This window comes from Saccopteryx leptura, chromosome 1 (genome assembly GCF_036850995.1).
Source record: "Saccopteryx leptura isolate mSacLep1 chromosome 1, mSacLep1_pri_phased_curated, whole genome shotgun sequence".
NCBI classification, from domain to species: domain Eukaryota; kingdom Metazoa; phylum Chordata; class Mammalia; order Chiroptera; family Emballonuridae; genus Saccopteryx; species Saccopteryx leptura.
The window spans coordinates 310,975,192-311,000,174 of record NC_089503.1 but is presented as its reverse complement, the minus strand read 5'-3'; the positions used below and the strand labels follow the sequence as shown (position 1 = coordinate 311,000,174).

Genomic DNA, 24,983 nt, shown 5'->3' with positions numbered 1-24,983 from the left:
CTGCCCAGAACGCCTTGTGCAGGACGCCCAGCTGCCAGGGGCTCACTCAGCACGATTCAGGCTCCACAGAGACCTGGTGGGACAGACATCTGGTGCCTGCAATGGGTCCTGCTTGGGCCCAGGTCCTGTAAAGGCCAGAGTTGGTCCTCTGTTAGGGGAGCCCCTCCCTCTGGCTTCCTGTCCAGGGCAGTGGATGAGGAATGGCCTGAGGACTGGAGTGATTCCCAGCCCGTCTTCTAACTGCCGATTTGCAATGTTTCTTCCCTAGAGTTACACTCAGTCTTTCTCATTTCTTACTGCTGAGCTGTTGTTTCAAAAACAGCACTGCAATAGTTGGGATAGTTTGTTAATCAGTTTAGGTTTCTGAATTGCAGATTCTGTTCCTTTCAACATTGATTTTTATTTGACCAGTGGGAATTAGTTTGACTACTGCCCTCCCATGATGGTACCTACAATAGAGAAAGTCATTTGCCCATTTGTATGGACTTATTGAACTGTTTGGACTTCATGATACATTTATAGAGGTGAAAACATTATGTGAAAGATTCTTAACCTTTCATTTTATTGTTTTATATTTATAATCAATGAAAATATTTATTTCTGTAAAAACCAAAAGTGATTCTAAGAGTATTGAGTAGACGCTTACTGGTGTATATTTGAAACATATCATATATTTTAAATGAAAAGTAGATCAATTGAATTTTTAAAAAACAAATTTCTATAAGCTCATTGTCTTTTGCTGGTTTCTTTGGATCAGATTGGACTTGGATCAAATGGTGAGTTTTCATCTCTTGAAGAAAGTGTTTTATTCGTCATTCCCCAGAAGACTCCTGACTTCTTTTGAGAGATTGAAGTCCATCCTTCAGTTTCCCTGGGTCTAGATGGAGAAGGCAGAGCTGAAGGAAGCAGTGAGTGAGGCAGGTGGAGATGTGAACAGAGAAGTGGTCTGGGGCAGTTACCAAGATGGGGAAGTCAGGAGGGCCACAGGGAGTGAGACAGCAGAGGGACCCTGTGAGCAGGGAAAGCAGGGATGGAGCTGGTTCCCCAGGAGGGAGCAGGTAACCCGAGGAGGCCCTGAGCAGAGGGAAAGGAAGGCAGGGAGAGATAGTGAGGAGGGAGGAGGGCAGGGGAGCAGCAGGGAGGGAGAAACCTCACATTGAGAATGCTCTCCAGCCTCTGGGTTAGGCTTTGATAGTTTTGATCGAATTTAAACTGGTGCTGGAATGGTTGTCCCTGGTGGTCCACGAAGGTTTCCCAGCAGTGCTTAAGCTCTGGTAAGGACACGGGGAAGTAAAGGTGAACTCCAGCTCTAGAGAGCAGGGAGGGTCACATGCTCTCTGACTCTAAAGGACACAGTCTCCCCATCATCGCTTTATTGTCTCCTTTCTCTTTCCTCCCAACGTGCTCGGCATATCTTTCAAATTCTTTCTTCCAACCACAATCTGAGGTGTCCTATCACCCTCCTCCAGGAAGTCCCTGGGTCCTTATTGCACATGTACCTCCTCCCTTCCTTCCCCAGGACCACCTTTCTCCTCCAAATTCTCTTTTCCTGGAAATCCCCCAGTCCCTCCAGGTCCAGCACCACCCCTGCAAATAAGCTTCTCCACCAGGGATTCTCACCCAGCACACCTCTCTCTAGAAACTTCTCCCAGGCTTGTCCCTGCCCCCCTTCCACCCCTGGGAGTCCCATGCTGACCCTCGGAAGTCATGATGGATATTTGGGCCCCCGCCCTATCCAGGCTACGCAGCCCTTCTTCATATCTCTCATAGATGTCATAGATGCGGACCGCGAAAATGCGCAGGGTCACATTTTGGTTCCTGCCCAAGAACTCCACCAGTTTCTGGGCACAATTATAGCAGGGGCTCCAGGAGATGTACAAGATCACCACGTAGCGCTTCTCCTTGTCCAGTCCCAAAGAAGAGATCCAATTCAGGAAGCAAATCTCAGCATGGCAACCTGGCTGAGCACAGAAGAGAGAGTAAAGTGTTCTGTCACTTGCTGTGAACAGGGGAACAGCAGGAGCAGGGTGAGACTGGTAAGGCACAGGCCTCCAGCACAGAATTAAAGGGGCAGAGTACAGCTCTGATTCAAGATGAATAATATTTCAATGCAGGATTTACATGGTCAAATATAAGGCAAAAGTCACGATACACATGATGTCAGCATTTGATAAAGGGCAGCTCAGCAGTGATAACTTGTTATTTTACATCAACAAAGTATGGCCTAACATGGCACTGTAATCTCAGCCTACATTTAAATTACTGATATTTTGTTCATCATGAAATTTGCATTAATTTTGATTTTTAAAATATTGCATTAAATACGATTCATGTTGATTACTGAGTTTCTGGAGCGCCTCTACTTTGTGCCCACAGTCTGTGTCTTCAGGAGCCTCACTGAGCCGGGCTCTGCAGGCAGGAGAGGAACAGTTGAGGACAGAGGGAGGAGGCAGGTGAGCTCCAAGGTCAGGGCCTGATGCCGTGGAGACGGCACCACCATGTGCACTGAAAACCGTCTCCCTGAATATCCCCGACGGAAGACCCTGCCCACTGTGGTCGGTCACCTCATTTTTCAGGTAATCCTTGAACATTCTCACATGGCTCGGGTTGTCGCCCTCAAAGACCTCCACCTCGTAGCACAGGTATGTTTTCTTCTTCATACAGTCACTGAAGTTGTCAGTGAAGGTGTCTCTATCCATCCGGGGACTGCGGACACAGGCGGGAGGAGACAGAGGCATGGGGCTCCCCCTGGGATCACCCAGTTCTCCTCCCCTTTTCCCTGAGCTCCACCCTGGACCCCATATTCCAGCTAGACCCTCAGAGAATGCAGAGAATGGGCATCCACTCACTGAGCTGGAGCCACCTAACATCTCTCTGAACCTTTCTAGGGGTCCTGGGGACACCAGCCCAGTCTTTTTGTCAGGATTTCCCCCCAGGAGCAGTGTGGGCTGCTCAGAGCTCTGAGAGTGCCTCCCACTCTGCCCAGAGTGGACTGGGTCACCTCTCCTGGCATGACCATCATGCTGGTCTTGCTGACACACCTCCCTGCTTGATGTGGGCCCGATGGTGCTTTTTCCTCTTGTCTCTGGTTTCACCTGAGCCACACGGGGCATTGGCTAAGCACATTCCTCAGTGGGACCAGAGGGGAAAAGGGAATGCCCAACTATTATTCTCGTATAACTCAATAACACTTTTTTTGTGTAGCAGAGACAGAGAGAGTCAGAGAGAGGGACAAATAGGGACAGACAGACAGGCAGGGAGAGAGATGAGAAATATCAATTCTTTGTTGCAGTTTCTTAGTTGTTCACTGATTGATTGCTCATATGTGCCTTGACTGGGGGGCTACAGCAGACCAAGTGACCCCTTGCTCAAGCCAGCAACCTTGGGCCCAAGCTGGTGAGCTTTGCCCAAACCAGATGAGCCTGCACTCAAGCTGGCGACCTCAAGGTCTCAAACCTGGGTCCTCACATCCCCATCCGACACTCTATCCACTGCACCACCACCTGGTCAGGTGATATTTTCTTTCTAATTATGAAAGTAATAATGCCCTTTATAAAAACAAAAACATAAATCTGAACATGACCTCCTAACTATAGTTCAGAGTAGAAAGTAAAATTTTCACAGGGGATTAGAGGAAGAAGAAGAACTTGGACCATCCAGGAGAAGCCCAGGGCCTATGGGAGGTGGTGAGGACAAGCAAGCAGGGCATCAACTGAGGCTCCTGGCTGGACATAGATGGACTATCGAGATGGAGGTGGAGAAGCAGAGGAGTCCCCAGGGGAGAAGGTGAGTCCCATCGGGGAGCTTAGAGGAGGGGCTCAGAGCAGGGGTGCTTCAAGGCATGAGTGGTACCTGTCCTCAGGTGCGGGGCTGGCCTCCATGTCTCAGTTCCGTCACTGTTCGTGGCTCTGCCTGCTCACAGCCTGTGTCCTCTGTCTGGGATGTTTTCAGGGACCAGATGGCTTATATACCAGCAGAGCACCCAAAAACTGCTGAATTGGCTATACTGGGCCTCACCCTTTTCCTGAACTCTGGTCACTCATGCCACTCAAAAGGAGTCATGAAAGAAGGAACTTCTCTGCCTAAATGTCATATCCTATGCCCTCAAGGACAAGTTAGGTTTTGAGTTGACTGTTCTGTCAAAGGCCCTACCTGGATGTGATGAGGATTGACGTTGGGCCGATGAGGCCTCTGGATGTTATGTCACTCTGAGCAGCATGACACAGCAAGACAGGAGGTGAGAGGACAGGTGCTCATACTCTTACGAAGGCCCTGGCACAGAACTCAGAGCCCGTAGAGGCCGGGCCCACAGCAGTCAGTGCAGGGCACCGTCTGGTAAAGACTCCCCAGGGCCTGCTGGATAGAGGGACCTGGGGGCTGTGAGCAAGGAGGGAGCCTGCGTGAGAGGCAGCAGATGGCTTCATCTCCGTCTAGGAAGGGAAGGGGGGGACAAACATGTGCTTAGCTCTCCTTTGGAGCTACCATGGTCGGTTGAGAAACTGGACACGAGGCATTTTTACCCCCATTAGAGAGAGAGAAAAGAAAAAATCCGGATGGACAGAGCTCGGCCAAGACGGCACTGGGAACTGAAGGACACAGGATGTGCACCGTCTCAGGAAGGGGCGCTGCGCTGTTTTCTTCACCTCCAGGTCATGATGGACGTGGAGGACTGTGCATTCCAGGCTCATGTGTGACCCCGAGCTCCAGCTGGCCATGTTCGTTCGTGACAAGGCTGCCCCTCTGTCCTAATGACTGTCTACTCTGACTCTCCTTAGACCACCCTATGCTGGCCCAGCACTCCCTCCCAGGGGATGTGCCCAACTTGGGAAGTAGCTGTTCTAGATGAGGTTCCGGTAAGTTGCCTTTCCACCTTAGAGGCAGGTCTAAAGGCAGGCTGATCATGCCCAGCCCTGAGTCTCCACAGTGTTCACAGGCTCTGTCACGTACTCTCTTCAGGATCTCAGGGCCCTTGTGCCATGGGCAAAGCTCTGCGACAGGGTTTCTGGGGAGGTAGGCCTTGGACTGTGAGGGGTCAGATCTGCCTGGAATGTGCACTCTGACATCAGCGTGTGGGGACCCTTCTCCCTAATGTATGACCACGTGACTTCTACCCGGGCTGTCCGCTGTTCCCAGAGTGCGTGCATCTTGGTCATTTCCTTCCAGGAACAGAGGAGGGGCTCTCAACAGAGTGCAGAAATAGAAAACAAAGGAGCCGATTTGATGACTCGGGTGTTCTTACAAACGAGCCTTGGGAGATGGCGTAATCCTCTGAGTTTCTGTTGTGCGGGGAGAGGCTTCTGGGTATGTCTGGGGAACCACAGGAGTTTCCTTTTTGTTATGTATGTACACATGTGTGCGTGTGTATGTGAGTCAGAGTAGCACTTGGCCCATTGCCCAGACAGAGCTGTGTGCTAAAGTTGATTCTTGTGCTGTATGTGGCACCTGAGGTCCCACTGGACATCTTGAGGTAAGATCATGACTGTAATCAAGCAAATTAGTCATAGCCACATGCCAGTGCAGGGCAGGATGATGCCCAGGGACAGACACAGAGCAGAAGCCACGGCCTTGACCCCTCCGTGGCCCAGGTACTGTGCTCTGTGTGCTCCTGAGCCTGTACCCCAATGGCTAACCTCCCCTCCTTGACTCCTCTCCCTCAGCACCTCCGTCCGAATACATCCCTGGACGCCCACTCATCCCCAGGAACTGGCCCTGTCCTGGGTCTCAGCCACCAATGCTCCACTGAGGCCTCCCTGGGGCCTGGTTGCGCGTGGTGTGAGCAGAATATTCAATTCTTTGTGCGTGGAGTGATTTATCAAACAAGGGATTTCTTCTCTTTTTAAAAGAAAAATCATCATTTCTTGGGGAATAACTATCTCAGACATGGTCCTAAGCACTTGACATTCACACTGTCATTCAATTGTCTCTGCAGCCCATGGTTGGTCACTGTCGTTACCTCAGTGTTTTAAAGGAAGGGCCTGAGGCCTGGAGGGAAGTCAGGTCAAGTTCCTCGAGAATGGAGGAGGCTGGGCCCAGAGTCAAGTCCATGTCCTCTGACTAAAGCATCGCTGTGGAGACTTGTCTCAGGAAATATGAATGCACCTGCTCAGACACTGGGGAAGCGGAGGAGCAGAAAGAGGAGCTGTGGGAAGGGGGGTCCACCAGGAAACAGGGATGAGGAGTCCGGATGGAGCCTGAGAGGGAAAGGGGCAGAACCAGACCCAGAGAGAAGGGCTTGGATAGAGGAGATGATGGGGGACAGGGCTGGGGATGTCCAGATGGAGAGCAGGAGGACATCAGAGAGGGAGGAGGCCAATGGGGCTCAGCTGAAACCACCAGTAGACACTGTAAATTCATGGGTTTGTCCTCTGTCACCCTCACGGTAGACAACAACACCCGTCATAACAGGGCGTACACACTAGAAGTCTGGGCTTTGCCCTGTCCTCTTCTTTTTCCCTGAGATGAGACCCGATGCTCAGAGGTGAGCAGCCATCTGGGAGACCGAAGACACACGTCAGAGAAGATAATTGTCCGGAGCTGAGCCCTGAGAGCACCTCCAACTTTATAAAATGGGATTTTCTGTGCAGCAGAAGACCCCATAAATGAAAAAAAACAACAAAGAGCATGTGAGAAAACTTCAGCCCAGCGGCGAATGCCCGGGACGCTTTAGCTATCACAGTGAGCTGCATCCTCTCCTGAGAGCCTGGATGGAAGCTGGACTCCTGCTTCCCCAAAGTCCTTCCATCACCCCTAGTCTGTGAAAGTCATTGAATTTGCATGCACGCACACAACACACACACACACACACACATTACTGAGCACCTACTGTGTACACCACAGAGGTAGCTGATATGGATCAGAAATGGATCCAGGAACTAACAGACCTGAGACCTCTGTCTCATCCCCAGGAGGTGGGACCCTCTGAGAACAGAGCCACACCCTCACTGAACCACAACTCAGTGACAGGTGACAACCACAGGTTTGTGGAACAAAATCAAGTTGTCAGAACCTGAAGGACAGGAGAGCCTCTAGTCTATTTCCTCAGGGGTCTTAGGTGGGCACGGGAGGCCCGAGATGGTTCAGTCTTGTTTTGAAAGAAAAGCAAAAATGGTTATGTTGGATGGATTACCGGTTCTCTCTCCCTATCTGTCTGTGTCTCTGTGGATCCCATGTACATTGGGAAAGTGAATAATATGAACAATAGGAGTCAATGTGGAGTGTTTATTCTGTGCTGAGGGTTACCTCACTGGCATGTGGCAGAGTCAGGATTCAAACCCAGCAGCGGGGGAGGCCTGGGGCTGGCTGGTAGCCAGGAGCAGAAGCAGGAGGGTTCTGAGCAGGGAGAAGGTGCAGCTGGCACCCTTTCCTGCTGGGCTGTGGCGAGGCTCGATGTCTTGCCTCCATCTTCAGGCGGTGACTCGTCAGGGTGGATCCCATCAGCAAGCTCCTCTTCTAGATAGCCTCAGGACCTTAAAAACAGATATTAAAAAAAAATACAAACCAAAAAACAGGCTTCACACACAGCAAATAGGTCCAGCCAATCCCTTGGTGCAGACACCAAGTACACAGGCTCCCTCAGGTTTCCCCAGACACACCCAGATGCCTGCCTCCCCTCTGACCAAAACAGAGGATGTCAACACTTCCCAAGCGTGGTTTACCAGAAGAGCCTCAACCTCGAATCTGCTCCTTTGCTTTTGATTTCTGGGCTGTGACAGAAACTGCATTTCCATCTCTTCCCTTCCAAGACAGGGACAGTGACAAAAGAAATGTATACGTTAGTGTCTCTGGGTAAAGAGGGCTACCCGAATACAGGACAGGTGGTCTTACTTTGGGTGAAGGGCTCACCCACTCTGTGCCGCCCTCTGTCCCAGCCTCAGGTCCCACATCTCACGAGGTCCCCAGTCTCAGAGCTTTGCCCATGACACAGATTCTGGGCAAGGGATGTGACACAGCCTGGGAACACTGCTGAGACCCTGGGCTGAGCTGTAGGTCAGGGCGGCCACCTACAGGAAGGCAGCCTGGCCCGGACTCTGGACACACAGAGATCATTCATCCCAGGCCCAGAGGGACAAGAACAGAGTGAGCCCAGGGTCTTGGACCCCACTCTGGGATTCCCCAGGGCATCCTGCTGTTTCCAGTTTCCTGACAGGGGAACGGGACTAATCCCAGCACAGCCTGTGCCTGTTCAGGGGTCCTCCCCCCTATACACCCACCCTCTCCCATGCGGTGACCTAGATCCTTCCTCTCTTCTCGAACCATTGTGCACTTTGGTGGAAGACTCCAGCAAGATGGAGAAACTTTTTTTACAGACTTACTTAATGTTCCAGATACAACCCTCTATACTGAGAAGCGGGCTGCTTGCCCTTAAGGCTGGCTCATCACATTCTTCGGGCAGAACCTTAACACAATGTCCCTTATTTTCAGGTGGGCTCCCCTCCAGATACACAAACAGGTGTTTTCTGCACTGAGACCCTGCCTGTCTCCTCTGTCCTCTCGACCTTGGCTCCCCATAAATCAGACAGTATTCCCCTGGTTGATGGCTGAGGTGGTTCCCGGGTGACACCATCTAAGTGCTTAGTGTGTTCTGCTAGTGTCCCTCAGCACAGGGACCAGGGTGGGACTCAGTGGCACTGGCCCAGCTCTACCGGAGTTTAACACCACCCCTGGGAGGGAGTGCTGGGTCAGCACAGGGTGGTTTAAGAGGAGCCAGGATGGACAGTCAGTGGGACGAGGGGCAGCCCCCTTGGGATCAAACATGGCCAGCTGGAGCTCGGAGTCACACATGAGCCTAGAATACAACGTCCTCCTCGTCCATCATGACCTGGAGGTGGAGAGAAAGAGTGCAGGGCCCCTTCTCGAGACGGTGCACATCCTGCGTCCTTCAGTTCCCAGTGCCGTCCTGGCTGAGCCCTGTGTCTCCAGAGCCTTCCTTTTCTCTCCGTGTAATGGGGGTAAATAAGCCTCATGTCCAGTTTCTCAACCAATCATGGTGGGCTCCAAAGGAGATCTCAGCACATGTTTGTCACCGCCCCCCCCTTCCCTTCCAAGGCAGAGATGAAGCCCCATCTGCTGCCTCTCAGGACAGGCTCCCTCCTCGCCTGGAGGGGCTGAAAGTCAAATTGCCTCTAGAAGACAGGCCTGTGGGGGAGGGGGGGCGATACCAGCTTCCCTCTTCTGTTCAGGGAAACAGGACCCCTGTGTCAGGGCACTGTCTGCTGCCCACGCTCCCCCAGTCTCAGCCCTCATGCTTGTCTTCAGCTGGTCCCCTCAGGACTCCCAGGTGGCTTCTCACCTCCAGATGTCACATCTCATCCTGAGGTAGGGAACATGAGATAGAGGACAGGTCCAACCCCAGAGCTTCTGAGCCTGCACATCCTTTCAATGCATATTTGCTGTTACCTGTGTGTAGGGTGACTGGTGGGAAACCCACGAATTCACTATTTTTATTGGTGATTCATTTGGAGACCCTAGTGAATGCATTGGGGACATGACTGGCCTGACTGGCCTCAACCAGAGGGACATAAAGGCAAAGCATTTACCCATTTTCTCTCCTGTCCAAGGGCAAGGGAGTGAGGCTGGTTTGTGTGGCAGGAGTAGGGGAGGAGGGCTGAGGAACTGGACAGAGAAGAGGTAGAAACCCGCAGCGCCAGTCCGTGTCCGTATGGGGCAGACTCTGTGCACCTGCATTCATTCCTCCATTTACATCTATTCCTGCCTTCAAATCTCCCCCTAGCTTAAGATCTCTGGTCACACAAGATAACACATAGTGGGTGTCATTTAATCAGTGGCACAGACATGCTCTTTTCCTTTGACTGAGAGCACTGGAGGCCACGTGCCCGGAGTGAGTCGTGAGACCTGGTGTCACACGGCAGTGGGATGAGGTGGGCATCACAAATTCATTCCTGGTAAGTGTAGCTAATAAAACTGATTTTAAACAGACTCTTTTGTCATTGCAGAAAATGTACATGATCAGATATTTGACCTTATCAGTGCTAATATATAGAATAATTTGTAAACCTACAGTCATAACTGATATAATATCTATATAATTCAACAGAAAGTCTTGACATTTCTCCTGTCATTATAAACACTACACAAGCACTGACTGTGAGTTCCAAGACGATTTGTATTTCACAGCACCATTTGGAAAAGCGTGTAGATGAGCCTCAATTTAAACTTGAAAGAAGGGTTTGATGAAGACCCATCAGCCATGTGCAGATCTAAGGAGGGGTGGCTGCCAGCTGGTGACAACTGTCCTCATGGGTGGACGGCTGAGGACCGACAGGTTGTTGGAGGTGTTTTTTACTTCTCACTGCAGCATCAGCCTCCAGGATGCACTGGATAAACTCCAAAATATAATATTGAATGAAAGAGGTCAAATCTAAAATAATTCCTGCTATCTGGAGGGACAGCTGTCAGAGGGAGGTGGGATCAGAGAGGTGTAGGGATTAGTGAAATTATATACATATATATAACACATAGATACAGATAACAGGACAGCAAATCCCAAAGGGAAGAGGGGAGGGAGCTAGGGGGAGGGGGACAAAGAGATGATAATGGGGGAAAGGGGGTGGGGTGAGAGAGTTATACTGAGTGGGACACTTGAATCAATGTTAACACAATAAATTAAAATTAATAAAAAATTTAAAAAGAATAAAATAAAATAATTCCTAGTGTCTGATTCCATTCATATGAAGTTCAAACCCGATCTAAAATCAATCTATCAATCTATGATAATAAAAGCATTAACATGGGTTCTCTCTAGAGAGGCAACAGCTGGGAGGGGACATGAGGGACTCCCCATCAGGGATTCTAGAAATAGCCCCACCACAGTCCAGGCTGTGGTTGTACTGGTTAAACTCCCTGGAAGCCTAAGACCTTGAACTTAATTCTAAGTTATACACCAATTTAAAAAAAAAAATCGCAAAGCTTATATCTTCAATAAGGAAAAAGTTTTTCTAAAGGACATGAAGTATAATATCTAAATTAATTCACAGATGAAAATCAAATCAAATATTTGTACAATCAAATTCACCATGATTGATCTCAGCTTTGCCTTTTGTTTACTACAAGGAGAAAAAAAAATATTTCAGTCCAAAAAAACATGGTTGAAAGTGAAGTTATGAAAAGGAAATGAGGAAGTGGAGCGGTCCTTGCAACATACAAAAACCAGAGAAGGTAACCAGCTGCTGTCCTCAGAAGAGAGTGGTACGAGCCAGGGACTGAAAATGCATACAAGCATATTTGGAAACCTAGTGAGCATCAATTCTGTTGACATTGTCAACTGGACGAGACGTTGTCAACATCTTCCTGGGGAAGCAACACTGGCCCTCTCCTTCACCACCACTCCCTCTGACTCTCTCAGCCTTCCCGGAGCCAAAAGAAGCAGAAGTGACCCCTTCACTGTCACCTCAGCATCTAGAAACCTGTTTCCATTCATGCCTGCATTCATTTATTCAACATGCATTTCATTGAGCACCTATGTGCTGGGTGTTATTCTAGGAGCTGGATATACATTGAACAAAAGAGGCAAAATTCCTGACTCCGTGGTCTGCCATAGGCTATCTGTTCATACAAAGTGCAACGTTCAGTCTGGGCTCTGGAACGCAGCTCCTCTCTCTTCTGTGGGATTCTCTTCTGTAGATTTCTGCACTGTCATGCTCATAGAGTAACCCTTTCCATCAGCAAGCCATGTGCTCAGGCATCTCCAACTTTCCCAAATAAAAATTCCCCTTTGAGTCACATCTCTGACCATTCTCTTCCTAGAAAAGTAAAGCATCACTTCATAGAAATAAAAAGTCAAAACACTGTCTACATATTCTGTCCCTGGTTTCCTGTCACCCATTAGCTTTCATCTCACAACCATCAGGCTCCTGTCCTCACCACTCCCAGGAAACTACTCTTGACAAGGTCACCAATGATCCCATGTTGCCAAAGAAAGGAATATTTCTCAGTCCTCATCGTGTCCCTCCACCCTGCAGCAAGTAACATAACTGAACACAGCCCCCTTATTAGGACGTTCTCCTCTCTCAGTGTTGGTGACAGCCTCGTCCCATGGGTTTCCTCTGCTCTGCTCACTCCCTAGCTCCTCCTCCTCTCTTAGATCTGGTCCTCCCCTTGTGTCTCACACCATCTCCCTGGAGACTCAGCCTGCCCTGCCCACCCCTCCACCCAAGGCACACGGCCCTGTATCTCTCGTTGTCCTGCTCCCTGAGCTCAACACTTGGATACCAGCTTCCTACTAGACATCTGCCCTCAGATGTGTGATGAGCACCGCTAACTTCACCTTTTCAAATAGAATGCCTTCTGGGATTTTTTCCCCAAAACTTATTTTTCTCAGATTTTCCCAACTGTGTAAAGAATGCTCATTTACCCATGAACAGTGAGCTTCAGCTCAAACCCAAAAACCCATCTTGATTCCTCTTTTTCTTAATGTTCAGTCCATAACCAATCACTGTTATTTCTAATTCAACCCCATCCACCCACTACTCTCCATCATCACACTCTCCACCACCACTCTCACTGATATGATGGGAAAACCTTCCGGCTTCCACTCTTTTCCCTTCATTCAATGTGCACATTGAGCCTAGCACTTACTTTAAAATCTAAGCTCCTCCCCATGATCAAGTCTCCACAACCTCCCTGCTCCCATACTTCGCTTTCCAGGCATACTTCTCTCTGCTTCCCTCCTGCCTCAGGACCTTTGAACTTGGGTTGTCTCTGTCCAGAGTCCTCCCAGGACTAACCCTCTCTTATCTTTCCTGTCTCAGTGCAGAAGCCACCTGCTCTGAGCACCCTGTGTGAAATAGCTCCGTCCATCCATCTCCAGGAGGGCATCCTGTGTGTTTCCTTCCAGCAATTACCTTGCGGTGAAATGATCTCACAAACGCCCATATTTTCTTATTTCCTCTCTGCCTCTCTCCACCATGACATAATCCCCTTGAGGTGTGGAGCCCCCTGCACTCTAGTCAGATCTGTACCCCAGTGTCATAGAGCAAACCAACCACACAGCAGACACTCAATTAATATTAGTCAAAAAATAAACACATTAATAAAGTGATGGAAAACTTAAACAGAAAGTGCTTCTTTCTCTGCAGAAGAGAGGTTAGAGAAGGGTAGGGCAGGCTTGGGGGTGAGACTGAAACTATAAACTTTCCCAGGAGGTATCTCTTACTATTATACTTGTTTTATTGAGTAAACAGGTCTTGAATCATGCAATGTTAATACAGTCACAGCAGAAGAAGAGGTTTCTAGGCTGACAAAGCCAGAGAGAGACAGGTTCAGGCTGCTAGAGCTAAAGTCCACCTGGGCATCAAACACCACCTGTGACTACATTGCTAGGAAAAGAAATTCTGATCTAGAGCCCATGGTCAGAGCCCTTGTTGCTCACTCAGTGAGATAGAATAAACTCACTCTCACGATTTTATTCTAGGATTATGAAGAAACGAAACAGCACATGAATAGAAATCAGTCCAGGTAGTAAGAGACAATCTCATGAAAACTGAACCCCAAAAGATGATGAGTCAGGGTTCATCAGTCATCCTAGTCAAGAGTCTTCAGTAAAACTCGGATTTCATTCTGGCCTCCAGAGAACCTTTCCACATTAGCATGTCCAAGCTGGGCACCACAGTGGCCTGTCCCCTGTGTGAAGAGAGGCAAGGAGCAGGAGGTTGCAAAGAAGAGAAAACAGGGCCTATGTAAAGGGATGTGGCAAAGGCAAAGCTTGTCTTGGTGAGAGTTGGAAATGAGGAAGGGAATCATGCACTGTGGACTGGTCCCAGGAGAGGGGCCTGCGCAGGCCTGGCTGTGTATCCACAGGGCCCTGGACAACACTAGAAAGGGGCCTGCAGTTCGAGTTTGAGTCCTTTGTACATCCAAGGGGCACCATGGTGTGATGACCTAGCATAGGCTGTCCAGCTTTCTGGATCTTTCTGTCACACCTACTCTGGCTTTCACCTTCTGGGTGACCATGGGGATATCATTGTTTCACCTTCAGTGCTGCTGTTTCCTCTGTGGTAATAAAACTACGTCCCATTCATGATTACTTCAATGATTACATGGAGTAGCTGTGCACAGACTGGCGGTGGTAGAACTCAAACACTGTTCCTTCTCTTCTCTCCCTAAAGCCAGAGATGAGAGCGCGGAGGTCAGATTCCCAGACCAGTGAAGCGACACCACTTGGTGCACCCCCATTTTGGGAAGCCCTGCGCCAGGGCCCTGCAGGGTACATTGATCAGGCTGAACTCTCCTGCCCTCCAGAGCACCAGGGAAAGGGCACCTGGTTGCTCACCCACTGCAGACCTGCCCCTTTCCTCCTGAATTTGGTAGCTGCCACCCAAATTGATCATATCTGTGCCTTAAGGCTCCTTGTCAAATGCTAGGCCACTAGCTTTCGGGAATGGCCTAGGGTGGGCAACTAGGATGTGCAACAGAGCGAGCACTGGGGCTGTGACTTTGGGCCGGTCAGAGCCGCGGCAACAGGTGAGTCCTGGATGATTTACAAGCTGGTCCCTTTTCGGACTGTGTGCGTGTGTGTGTGTGTGTGTGTGTGTCTGTGTGTGTGTGTGTGTGTGTGTGTGTGTGTGTGTGTGTGTGTGTATCTTTTTCTGTGTGTGTGCACTCAAGGGTGTGAGACCAGGTTAGGGATGGGTGGGATCACCATGTGTCAGGGCAGACTTTGACTGCAGATATGCGGCAACTCAGAATGAGTGTGCTTCCTAGAAACAGAATGTAAATGACGGGGCGATGGAAACAGGGAGACACGGGAGCCCATAATCAGAGACAGAGACAGAGACTAAGGGTGACGAGGCTCATCAGGCCCCACAGCCTCTGCAGCAGCCTGGCTATGTCATCTTTACTCTGCTGCCAGGGGCTTTCGTGCTGGTGAAGTCAGGTCCTTCCCCCAAGGGCTCCTCTTCTCTGCCTTCCCTCTCCCTGGGTCTCCTCCAGCTCAGCCCTAGTCACCCAGGCTTGCTCTGGCCTCCCTCCCCCAGGCACTGATCCTGACAGGCTTCTCCAGCCTGGGCCCTCCAGGCTCCCGACCTGGGCTTTGTGCATCACACCCGGTTCTTTTCTGCATGTGTTGCCAAACCTGTTATTCCTACCTTTGCAAAAACTCCTGGGCCTTCTGTATTTCCTGCTAGACAGAAGTATGCTCACCTGCTCATTCTGTAAGCAGTTAGTAGACAATGCTTTGGGCGTGCTAATCTTTCCCAATATCGACTGAAACAGAACTGAAACTACGTCAAAATGAATTTAAAAGTTCACAGAACATGCAGAGACAATATCCTTATTTCAGATCTGATGACCAAAAAGACAGGTAACCTAGACAGGTTGTGAGAACACCGTCAATTATGAAAAGAACATTTTCTGACCCTTAATTCCTACTAACTGATTATTTCTATTATAAGTGCAGCCTATGTTAGCAACATTCACAGTAGTATAACTTTGTCATCAAAACGACCCATTTAATGAATTTCTAATAATATAGAAAGTGATCAGAGTTTGAAAATAAAATTGTCCTCAAGAGGTCACTGAAGAAACTCCAAAGGAACTATAAGCTTCCACATCATCAGGAGGATTCCATTCCTGGAGAATTAAACTATTTCTCAAAATCTCTAATTCTAGCTTTCCTTTTAGACTCAACTGTTGGCTATTGGGTTTCAGCATTTAATACTTTTTTTTTTTTTTTTGTATTTTTCTGAAGCTGGAAACGAGGAGAGACAGTCAGACAGACTCTCGCATGCGCCCGACCTGGATCCACCCAGCACACCCACCAGGGGGCGACGCTCTGCCCACCAGAGGGCAATGCTCTGCCCCTCCAGGGCGTCGCTCTGTCGCTACCAGAGCCACTCTAGCGCCTGGGGCAGAGGCCAAGGAGCCATCCCCAGCGCCCGGGCCATCTTTGCTCCAATGGAGCCTCGGCTGTGGGAGGGGAAGAGAGAGACAGAGAGGAAGGAGAGGGGGAGGGGTGGAGAAGCAGATGGGCGCTTCTCCTGTGTGCCCTGGCCGGGAATCGAACCCGGGACTTCTGCACGCCAGGCCGACGCTCTACCACTGAGCCAACCGGCCAAGGCTTAATATTTATTTTAAACCATTGTTTTCTTCATCAGTGAGAACACGTCTTCCCAACACCCAGGGACCCACAACTGTGCCTTTCCTCCTGCTTTGTGAACCCCAGGTCCATCTGAACTGCATTTCATTTTCCCACCTGCTACGTTTCCTCTCACCACTATCTGCACTTTCATAGCCTAATGCACTTATTTTACAAGGAGGCAAGGCAAAGGCAATAACACAAGGAAGCTGTGTGCACATCCGCAGCAGACACGGAGCCGGGCAGCCTGCCCACAGCACCGGGCGCAGCCACACCTGTGCCACCTGTCTCATCAGAGCTTCACCTGGCTGTGGGAGGGTGCACACAGCTGCCAATCATCACATGCCATGGTATGAATTAGGTGTCTACACATGTGGCCTACAATTCAGGGGCCTGGAGTAGGGCAGGGACACAAAAGCCAGGCCCTTCTCTCACATAATCATAGCAATGAATATTGTACAAAGGAGGGGGTCCACCTGAATGCAGCAAAATGTCAAGTTTACGATCTAAATGAAATAAATGACTAGAGGCACATAGACAGAGATAGCTAGCTAGCCTGATACTAGATAGCCGACAGGAGGCAGGGAGCACGAAAATGTTTGAGGAAACAGGGAAACGTTCACAACAGGTGAATTGGGCTAACAGGTGTACACAGAGGAGGATTAAGGTCCATTGAGACCCCGGGCGCAGAAGAAAATATTGGGCCCCTTAAAAAAGAGAGAAGAAAAATAAAAGTACGGGTTAACCATATTTTTAAACAAATAAAAACTATTATTATTATTAATGTTAAAGTTGCACATATGAAATAATACTTGGTGTCATTAGAAAGAAGTGTAAAGTTGGGTTTTGTGGGGCCCTTCAGGAGTTGGAGCCCAGGGCATGGGCATGGTGCCCTGCTGTTAAATCTGCCTCTGGGTGTACAGATGCTCTTCATAGACAACTTTCTGTAAATTAGAAATAAAATAAAATATTTAACAAATAAAGATAAAGTGAGAATGTTCACAATCTCTAGAAGGTAATATGGATCAATTTGCTGTCCCAACAATTTTTGCTTTTCTAATTGCATACAGAGTGCGGGTGTTGTCTTTACAATCACAGAAGCTAGTAGGGAGAAAAGGTCTCTGGAAGCCATCATATCTCCGCAGACTCCCCCCAGGAGATGCGACTAGAGGCAGGCAGGGTCTACCAGGGCCCCCACCCGCTGGGAGCCACCCCTTCCGTCTACAAAGAGCCCCCACAAGGAGTCAGTATCTTCTCTTGGCTGATTGCTCATGGTGTCAGGTGAACTCTCTCTCACCGTCGGTGTGAGCCAGAAAGAAGCCTGCGCAGCCTCAGTGATCTGGAGGGAAGGGCAGTGGAATTTGCATTGTTTGTTCATGTTCTCAAGGCTTCTTTAGTCTTCTAATGTGTCAGTGACAGTAAGAACATCAACACACACCCTGTGCTGCGTTTACGGTTCAAGACCTCCTTTTCAAAAACGGTGGCGATAATTTTCCTGAAGTGCAACAGCCCTTAATAGCAATCATGTTTTTAAAAGTTAACAATTTGTAGTTTTGGCTCTGATCAAATCTGCGCCGCCAACTCCCTAATTTTTCCTGGACTCCAGGCTCTTGGTAAACCTACCCTCCCAGCACCGCCTGGCTTTTGCTGAGCCTCCATGCAGAGGTCCCCAAACTTTTTACACAGGAGGCCAGTTCACTGTCCCTCAGACCGTTGGAGGGCCGCCACATACAGTGCTCCTCTCACTGACCACCAATGAAAGAGGTGCCCCTTCCGGGAGTGCGGCGGGGGGCCGGATAAATGGCCTCAGGGGGTCACATGAGGCCCACGGGCCGTAGTTTGGGGACGCCTGCCGGCCGCCGCCTGAGGGGGGCGGTGTCGAGTCGAGCAGTGGGAAGCGCGCAGAGAGCCACTCCGGGATTCCCGGGGGCTCTAGGTACCCGTGTGGGCTTCCGCAGCTCGCCAGGTAGTCCCCGCCCCTTGCACCCGTCTCCCACCCCGCAGCCCTTCTTCTCTTTGCAGCCCGCCCCTTCCCTCGAGAAACCCCCACTGCCACTCCGGTAGTGGTAGATCGAGGATCGCACTTCCCGTGGCGATGCTGGAGACTCAGCCGACCGCACAGCAAGCTCCGTGCACTGGAAATCTCTAAAATTTACAGAGATCCTTATGTTTGAATTACATGGGAGACGTTAGGACCAATATTAGCTTCCTTTTTCCTAATATTGTTGAAATTTTTTTTGTTGAAAACCAGTACCAATAAAGGGTCTGCTGAGAATATTTGATTTTTGGTGTGTGATTGGCAAACAAAAAAATGAAAGAATCGGTAATGAAAGCCTGAAAATATACGTGTCTTTCAGTGTTAAAGAGGTCCTTAGGAGATGGGGGACTTCATCATGAGATTCTGCTGGCTGCTGATCCGAGTAAGCTGCAGGGAGCGAAATTAGCAAAGGGATCCATGTTCTTTATTTACATGTGCACCTACCTGTACTGGTCGTAACAAACAGTCCCCAAGATTTCAGTGGCTTAAATCAATGACATCTTTTTCTTGCTTCTGTTAACTGCCCACAGTGGTGTGGAGGGGACTCTATTCCTTAATCCTCACTAAGGGACACTAGCTGACCCCAACTCTACACCTAGACTTCTCTCAGCCACTTGACAGGGACATAGCACATGGCTATTAAAGCTTCTCCTCGGAAGTGATGTGTCACTTTTTCTCACATTTCACTGGCCAAAGCTAATCTCAAAGGTGTTGGAAAGTGGAGCTCCACCATGGGCTCAAGGAAGGAGCACCAGAATGTTCCCAAGCAGCTCTGATGCCCACCCCATCATCCTATCACGGTGCTGCTTTCTGAAGGTCAGAGCCAATAAGTAAACCAACAGAAAGGAAAGAGGTATGATAGAAAGAGGCCACATTTGCCATTATTTCTCAGTTATTTTTCTATCCTATCTCCACTTAAAAAGATAGAGGATCACTACCTGAAGGATGTTGGCATCAGTGTCCCAGCTCAGCACAGGTGTGAGTTAGCATAGGCACAGATTATGCACTTGCCTGGTGGGTTCCTTACACACCTTCCCTACCAGTCACCTACTGGCCCATGAAAGAGCAAAAGGCTTCCATAGAAAGTTGAGAACTGAGGGAAAAAGAATTAAGTATTAACGGTCTCACAATCCTGAGATATTTTTTAAAGACTTGCCTGCTCTTACTCATCTGCTTCTACCTCTCCTCCATCTCTCTTTCTCTGTCTCTCTCTCACACACACTCAAAATAAAAGTACATTTGTAAGACATCAGAACATCAGAAATAAAAATAAAATCTTAAAAGCTACCAGTTAGTAGAGATTTATTACCTGGAAAAAAAAACAAGAATTAGAATGAGATATCTTGCAAGTTGTTTATGTTTGCTATTTTTGAATTTTCGTGGTTACTGTTATGTTGCATTGTATCTCCAGTTCAGTAAATTGAATCAATGGTCCCAAAGAGGCTCTTCAAGTTGTAAAGTAATGATGAATCTTCAAAACATTAAAATCTCGGGGGAGGGGAGGGGTACAAAGAAAACCAGATAGAAGGTGACAGAAGACAATTGGACTTTGGTTGATGGGAATGCAGAATAATCAAATGTCAGAATAACCTAGAGGTGTTTTCTCTGAAAATATGTACCCTGATTTATCAGTGTCACCCCATTAAAATTAATTTTTTAATTAATTAATTAATTTTAAAAAAAGAACTATTTGAAGCAACCAAGCGTCTCCAAAGCAAACACCATTGGGAGTTGTGATGTCCAGGGTATCCAACTAGCCACCCCTCATGGAAGGTCACTGTTGTCCATCAAAAGGCTATATGGGCTTGAATGCTCTGGGGTTGGCCTTGTCTCTTTCCTCCCCCTTGGAAAGAGGCATGACATCTGGAGGTGGGCAGCCATCGGAGGCTTGGAGGAGACCAGCAGGAGGAGACAAAGCCCAAGAGTGGTGCTGGGGGACAGGGCAGTGGCCAGGTGCCCGGCAGCATCACTGAACAACTGAGCCAGGCCCACTGCCTTCCACCTTCCCACAGGTCCTGTTCTGTGAAGCAAGCTGACTGTCAGCCCATCTAGGCAGCTTTCTGTCACTGGGAGCCTCAGTTCCCTGACAACATCCCTCTATCCCAGTGTCCTGTCCTCAGGCTCCTGTTGCCCCTTGTACCCATTGGCCCTCAGCCCTGCCTTGCCCCTCCCCTGCCTTCTCTTCTTCATTTCTTCCATCTCTCCACTTTGTCTATGAGTTCTTTCCTCTGGCTGCCTGTCCTCCCTCTTTGGCCATAGTCGTTGTGACTTATTCTCTATCCTTCCAATGTCTCAAACTAAATGTTTCGGCCACCAACATCTCACAGTTATTGTGTGAGGTTGTGTCACAGGTTGACCCCGACATGTGAGCAGAAGTCTGTGAGGAGAGACCTGGGGGCCTCCGCTGCCCAGAGCGCCTTGTGCATGACGCCCAGCTGCCAGGGGCTCACTCAGCATGATTCAGGCTCCACAGAGACCTGGTGGGACAGATATCTGGTGCCTGCGATGGGTTCTGCTTGGGCCCAGGTCCTGTAAAGGCCAGAGATGGTCTTCTGGCAGGGGAGCCCCTCCCTCTGGCTTTCTGTCCAGGGCAGTGGATGAGGAATGGCCTGAGTACTGGAGTGAGTCCCAGCCTGTCTTCTAACTGCCGATTTGAATGTTTTTCCCTAGAGTTACACTCAGTCTTTCTCATCTCTTACTGCGTGGGCTGTTGTTTCAAAAACAGCACTGCTATACTTGTGATAGTTTGTTAATCAGTTTAGGTTTCTGAATTGCAAATTCTGTTCCTTTCAACATTAATGATTTTTATTTGACCAGTGGGAATTAGTTTGACTACTGCCCTCCCATGATGGTACCTACAATAGAGAAAGTCATTTGCCCATTTGCAAGTACTTATTGAACTGTTTGGACTTCATGATACATTTATAGAGGTGAAAACATTATGTGAAAGATTCTTAACCTTTCATTTTATTGTTTTGTATTTATAATCAATGAAAATATTTATTTCTGTAGAAACCAAAAGTGATTCTGATAGTACTGAGTAGACTCTTACTGGTGTATATTTGGAACATATCATATATTTTAAATGAAAAGTAGATCAACTGAATTTTTGAAAAACAAATTTCTATAAGCTCATTGTATTTTGCTGGTTTCTTTGGATCTGATTGGACTTGGTGGCAAATGGTGAGTTTTCATCTCTTGAAGAAGGTGTTTTATTTGTCATTCACCAGAAGACTCCTGACTTCATTTGAGAGATTGAAGTCCACCCTTCAGTTTCCCTGGGTCTAGATGGAGAAGGCAGAGCTGAAGGAAGCAGTGAGTGAGGCAGGTGGAGATGTAAACAGAGAAGTGGTCTGGGCAAGTTACCAAGATGGGGAAGTCAGGAGGGCCACAGGGAGTGAGACAGCAGAGGGACCTTGTGAGCAGGGAAAGCAGGGATGGAGCTGGTGCCCCAGGAGGGAGCAGGTAACCCGAGGAGGCCCTGAGCAGAGGGAAAGGAAGGCAGGGAGAGAAAGTGAGGAGGGAGGAGGGCAGGGGAGCAGCAGGGAGGGAGGAACCTCACATTGAGGATGCTCTCCAGCCTCTGGGTTAGGCTTTGATAGTTTTGATCGATGTTAAACCAGGGCTGGAATGGTTGTCCCTGGTGGTCCACGAAGGTTTCCCAGCAGTGCTTAAGCTCTGGTAAGGACACGGGGAAGTAAAGGTGAACTCCAGCTCTAGAGATAGGGAGGGTCACATGCTCTCTGACTCTAAAGGACACAGTCTCCCTATTAAATTATCATTTTATTGTCTCCTTTCTTTTTCCTCCCAAGGTTCTCAGCTTATCTTTCAAATTCTTTCTTCCAGCTGCAATCTGAGGTGTCCTGTCACCCTCCTCCAGGAAGTCCTGGGTCCTTATTGCACATGTACCTCCTCCCTTCCCTCCCCAGGACCACCTTTCTCCTCCAAATTCTCTTTTCCTGGAAATCCCCCAGTCCCTCCAGGTCCAGCACCACCCCTGCAAATAAGCTTCTCCTCCAGGGATTTTCACCCAGCACACCTCTCTCTAGAAACTTCTCCCAGGCTTGTCCCTGCCCCCCTTCCACCCCTGGGAGTCCCATGCTGACCCTCGGAAGTCATGATGGATATTTGGGCCCCCGCCCTATCCAGGCTACGCAGCCCTTCTTCATATCTCTCATAGATGTCATAGATGCGGACCGCGAAAATGCGCAGGGTCACATTTTGGTTCCTGCCCAAGAACTCCACCAGTTTCTGGGCACAATTATAGCAGGGGCTCCAGGAGATGTACAAGATCACCACGTAGCGATTCTCCTTGTCCAGTCCCAAAGAAGAGATCCAATTCAGGAAGCAAATCTCAGCATGGCAACCTGGCCAGGGTATACTCTGAGCACAGAAGAGAGAGTAAAGTGTTCTGTCACTTGCTGTGAACAGGGGAACAGCAGGAGCAGGGTGAGACTGGTAAGGCACAGGCCTCCAGCACAGAATTAAAGGGCAGAGCACAGCTCTGATTCAAGATGAATAATATTTCAATGCAGGATTTACATGGTCAAATATAAGGCAAAACTCATGATACACATGATGTCAGTATTTGATAAAGGGCAGCTCAGCAGTGATAACTTGTTATTTTACATCAACAAAGTATGGCCTAACATGACATTGCAATCTCAGCCTTCATTTAAATTACTGATATTTTGTTCATCAGGAAATTTGCATTAATTTTGATTTTTAAAATATTGCATTAAATACGATTCATGTTGATTACTGAGTTTCTGGAGCGCCTCTACTTTGTGCCCACAGTCTGTGTCTTCAGGAGCCTCACTGAGCCGGGCTCTGCAGGCAGGAGAGGAACAGTTGAGGACAGAGGGAGGAGGCAGGTGAGCTCCAAGGTCAGGGCCTGATGCCGTGGAGACGGCACCACCATGTGCACTGAAAACCGTCTCCCTGAATATCCCCGACGGAAGACCCTGCCTACTGTGCTCGGTCACCTCATTTTTCAGGTATCCCTTGAACATTCTCACATGGCTCGGGTTGTCGCCCTCAAAGACCTCCACCTCGTAACACAGGTATGTTTTGTTCTTCATACAGTTACTGAAGTTGTCAGTGAAGGTGTCTCTATCCATCCGGGGACTGCGGACACAGGCGGGAGGAGACAGAGGCATGGGGCTCCCCCTGGGATCACCCAGTTCTCCTCCCCTTTTCCCTGAGCTCCACCCTGGACCCCATATTCCAGCTAGGCCCTCAGAGGATGGGCATCCACTCACTGAGCTGGAGCCACCTAACATCTCTCTGACCCTTTCTAGGGATCCTGGGGACACCAGCCCAGTCTTTTTGTCAGGATTTCCCCCCAGGAGCAGTGTGGGGGGTTCAGAGCTCTGAGAGTGCCTCCCACTCTGCCCAGAGTGGGCTGGGTCACCTCTCCTGGCATGACCATCATGCTGGTCTTGCTGACACACCTCCCTGCTTGATGTGGCCCCGATGGTGCTTTTTCCTCTTGTCTCTGGTTTCACCTGAGCCACACGGGGCATTGGGTAAGCACATTCCTCAGTGAGACCAGAGGGGAAAAGGGAATGCCCAACTATTGTTCTCATATAACTCAATGACATTTTTTTTGTGAGGCAGAGGCAGAGAGTCAGAGAGAGGGACAAATAGGGACAGACAGATAGACAGGGAGAGAGATGAGAAATATCAATTCTTTGTTGCAGTTTCTTAGTTGTTCACTGATTGATTTCTCATATGTGCCTTGACTGGGGGGCTACAGCAGACCAAGTGACCCCTTGCTCAAGCCAGCGACCTTGGGCTCAAGCTGGTGAGCTTTGCCCAAACCAGATGAGCCTGCACTCAAGCTGGCGACATCGGGGTCTCAAACCTAGGTCCTCACATCCCCATCTGACACTCTATCCACTGTGCCACCGCCTGGTCAGGTGATATTTTCTTTCTAATTATGAAAGTAATAATGCCTTTATAAAAACAAAAACATAAATCTGAACATGACCTCCTAACTATAGTTCAGAGTAGAAAGTAAAATTATCACAAGGGATTAGAGGAAGATGAAGAACTTGGACCATCCAGGAGAAGCCCAGGGCCTATGGGAGGTGGTTAAGACAAGCAAGCAGGGCATCAACTGAGGCTCCTGGCTGGACATAGATGGGCTATCAAGATGGAGGTGGAGAAGCAAAGGAGTCCCCAGGGGAGAAGGTGAGTCCCCATCGGGGAGCCTGGAGGAGGGGCTCAGAGCAGGGGTGCTTCAAGGCATGAGTGGTACCTGTCCTCGGGTGCTGGGCCGGCCTCCATGTCTCAGTTCCGTCACTGTCCCTGGCACTGCGACCTTTGCTTCTCTGCCTGCTCACAGCCTGTGTCCTCTGTCTGGGATGTTTTCAGGGACCAGATGGCTTATATACCAGCAGAGCACCCGGAAACTGCTGAATTGGCAATATTGGGCCCCACCCTTTTCCTGAACTCTGGTCACTCATGCCACCCACAAGGAGTCATGAAAGAAGGAACTTCTCTGCCTAACTGTCATATCCTATGCCCTCAAGGACCAGTTAGGTTTTGAATTGTCTGTTCTGTCAAAGGCCCTACCTGGATGGGATGAGGATTGACATTGGGCCAATGAGGTCCTGGAGGTTATGGTCACTATGGGCAGCATGGCACAGTGAGACAGGAGGTGAGAGGGCAGGTGAGAGGACAGGTGTTCATACTCTTACGAAGGCCCTGGCACAGGGCACAGAGCCCGTAGAGGCCGGACCCACAGCAGTCAGTGCAGGGCACCTTCTGGTCCAGACTCCCCGGGGCCTGCTGGATAGAGGGACCTGGAGCCTGCCTGAGAGGCAGCAGATGGCTTCGTCTCCGTCTAGG

The 24,983-nt window shown here is 49.2% G+C and overlaps 1 protein-coding gene across 1 annotated transcript; it reads right to left on the bottom strand.

The window, feature by feature from the left end:
- Positions 1-477: 477 nt before the first annotated feature.
- LOC136388399 (DNA dC->dU-editing enzyme APOBEC-3B-like) lies at positions 478-24,472 on the bottom strand. Its single transcript, XM_066360274.1, has 10 exons — positions 24,391-24,472; positions 23,114-23,255; positions 22,235-22,511; positions 21,691-21,806; positions 21,401-21,412; positions 4,153-4,208; positions 2,565-2,706; positions 1,697-1,961; positions 1,156-1,271; positions 478-877 (listed from the first exon to the last, which is right to left on the bottom strand). Exons 1-10 carry the CDS (start codon positions 24,417-24,419, stop codon positions 863-865), a joined length of 1,170 nt encoding a protein of 389 aa, XP_066216371.1. The 5' UTR covers positions 24,420-24,472; the 3' UTR covers positions 478-862.
- Positions 24,473-24,983: the final 511 nt, after the last annotated feature.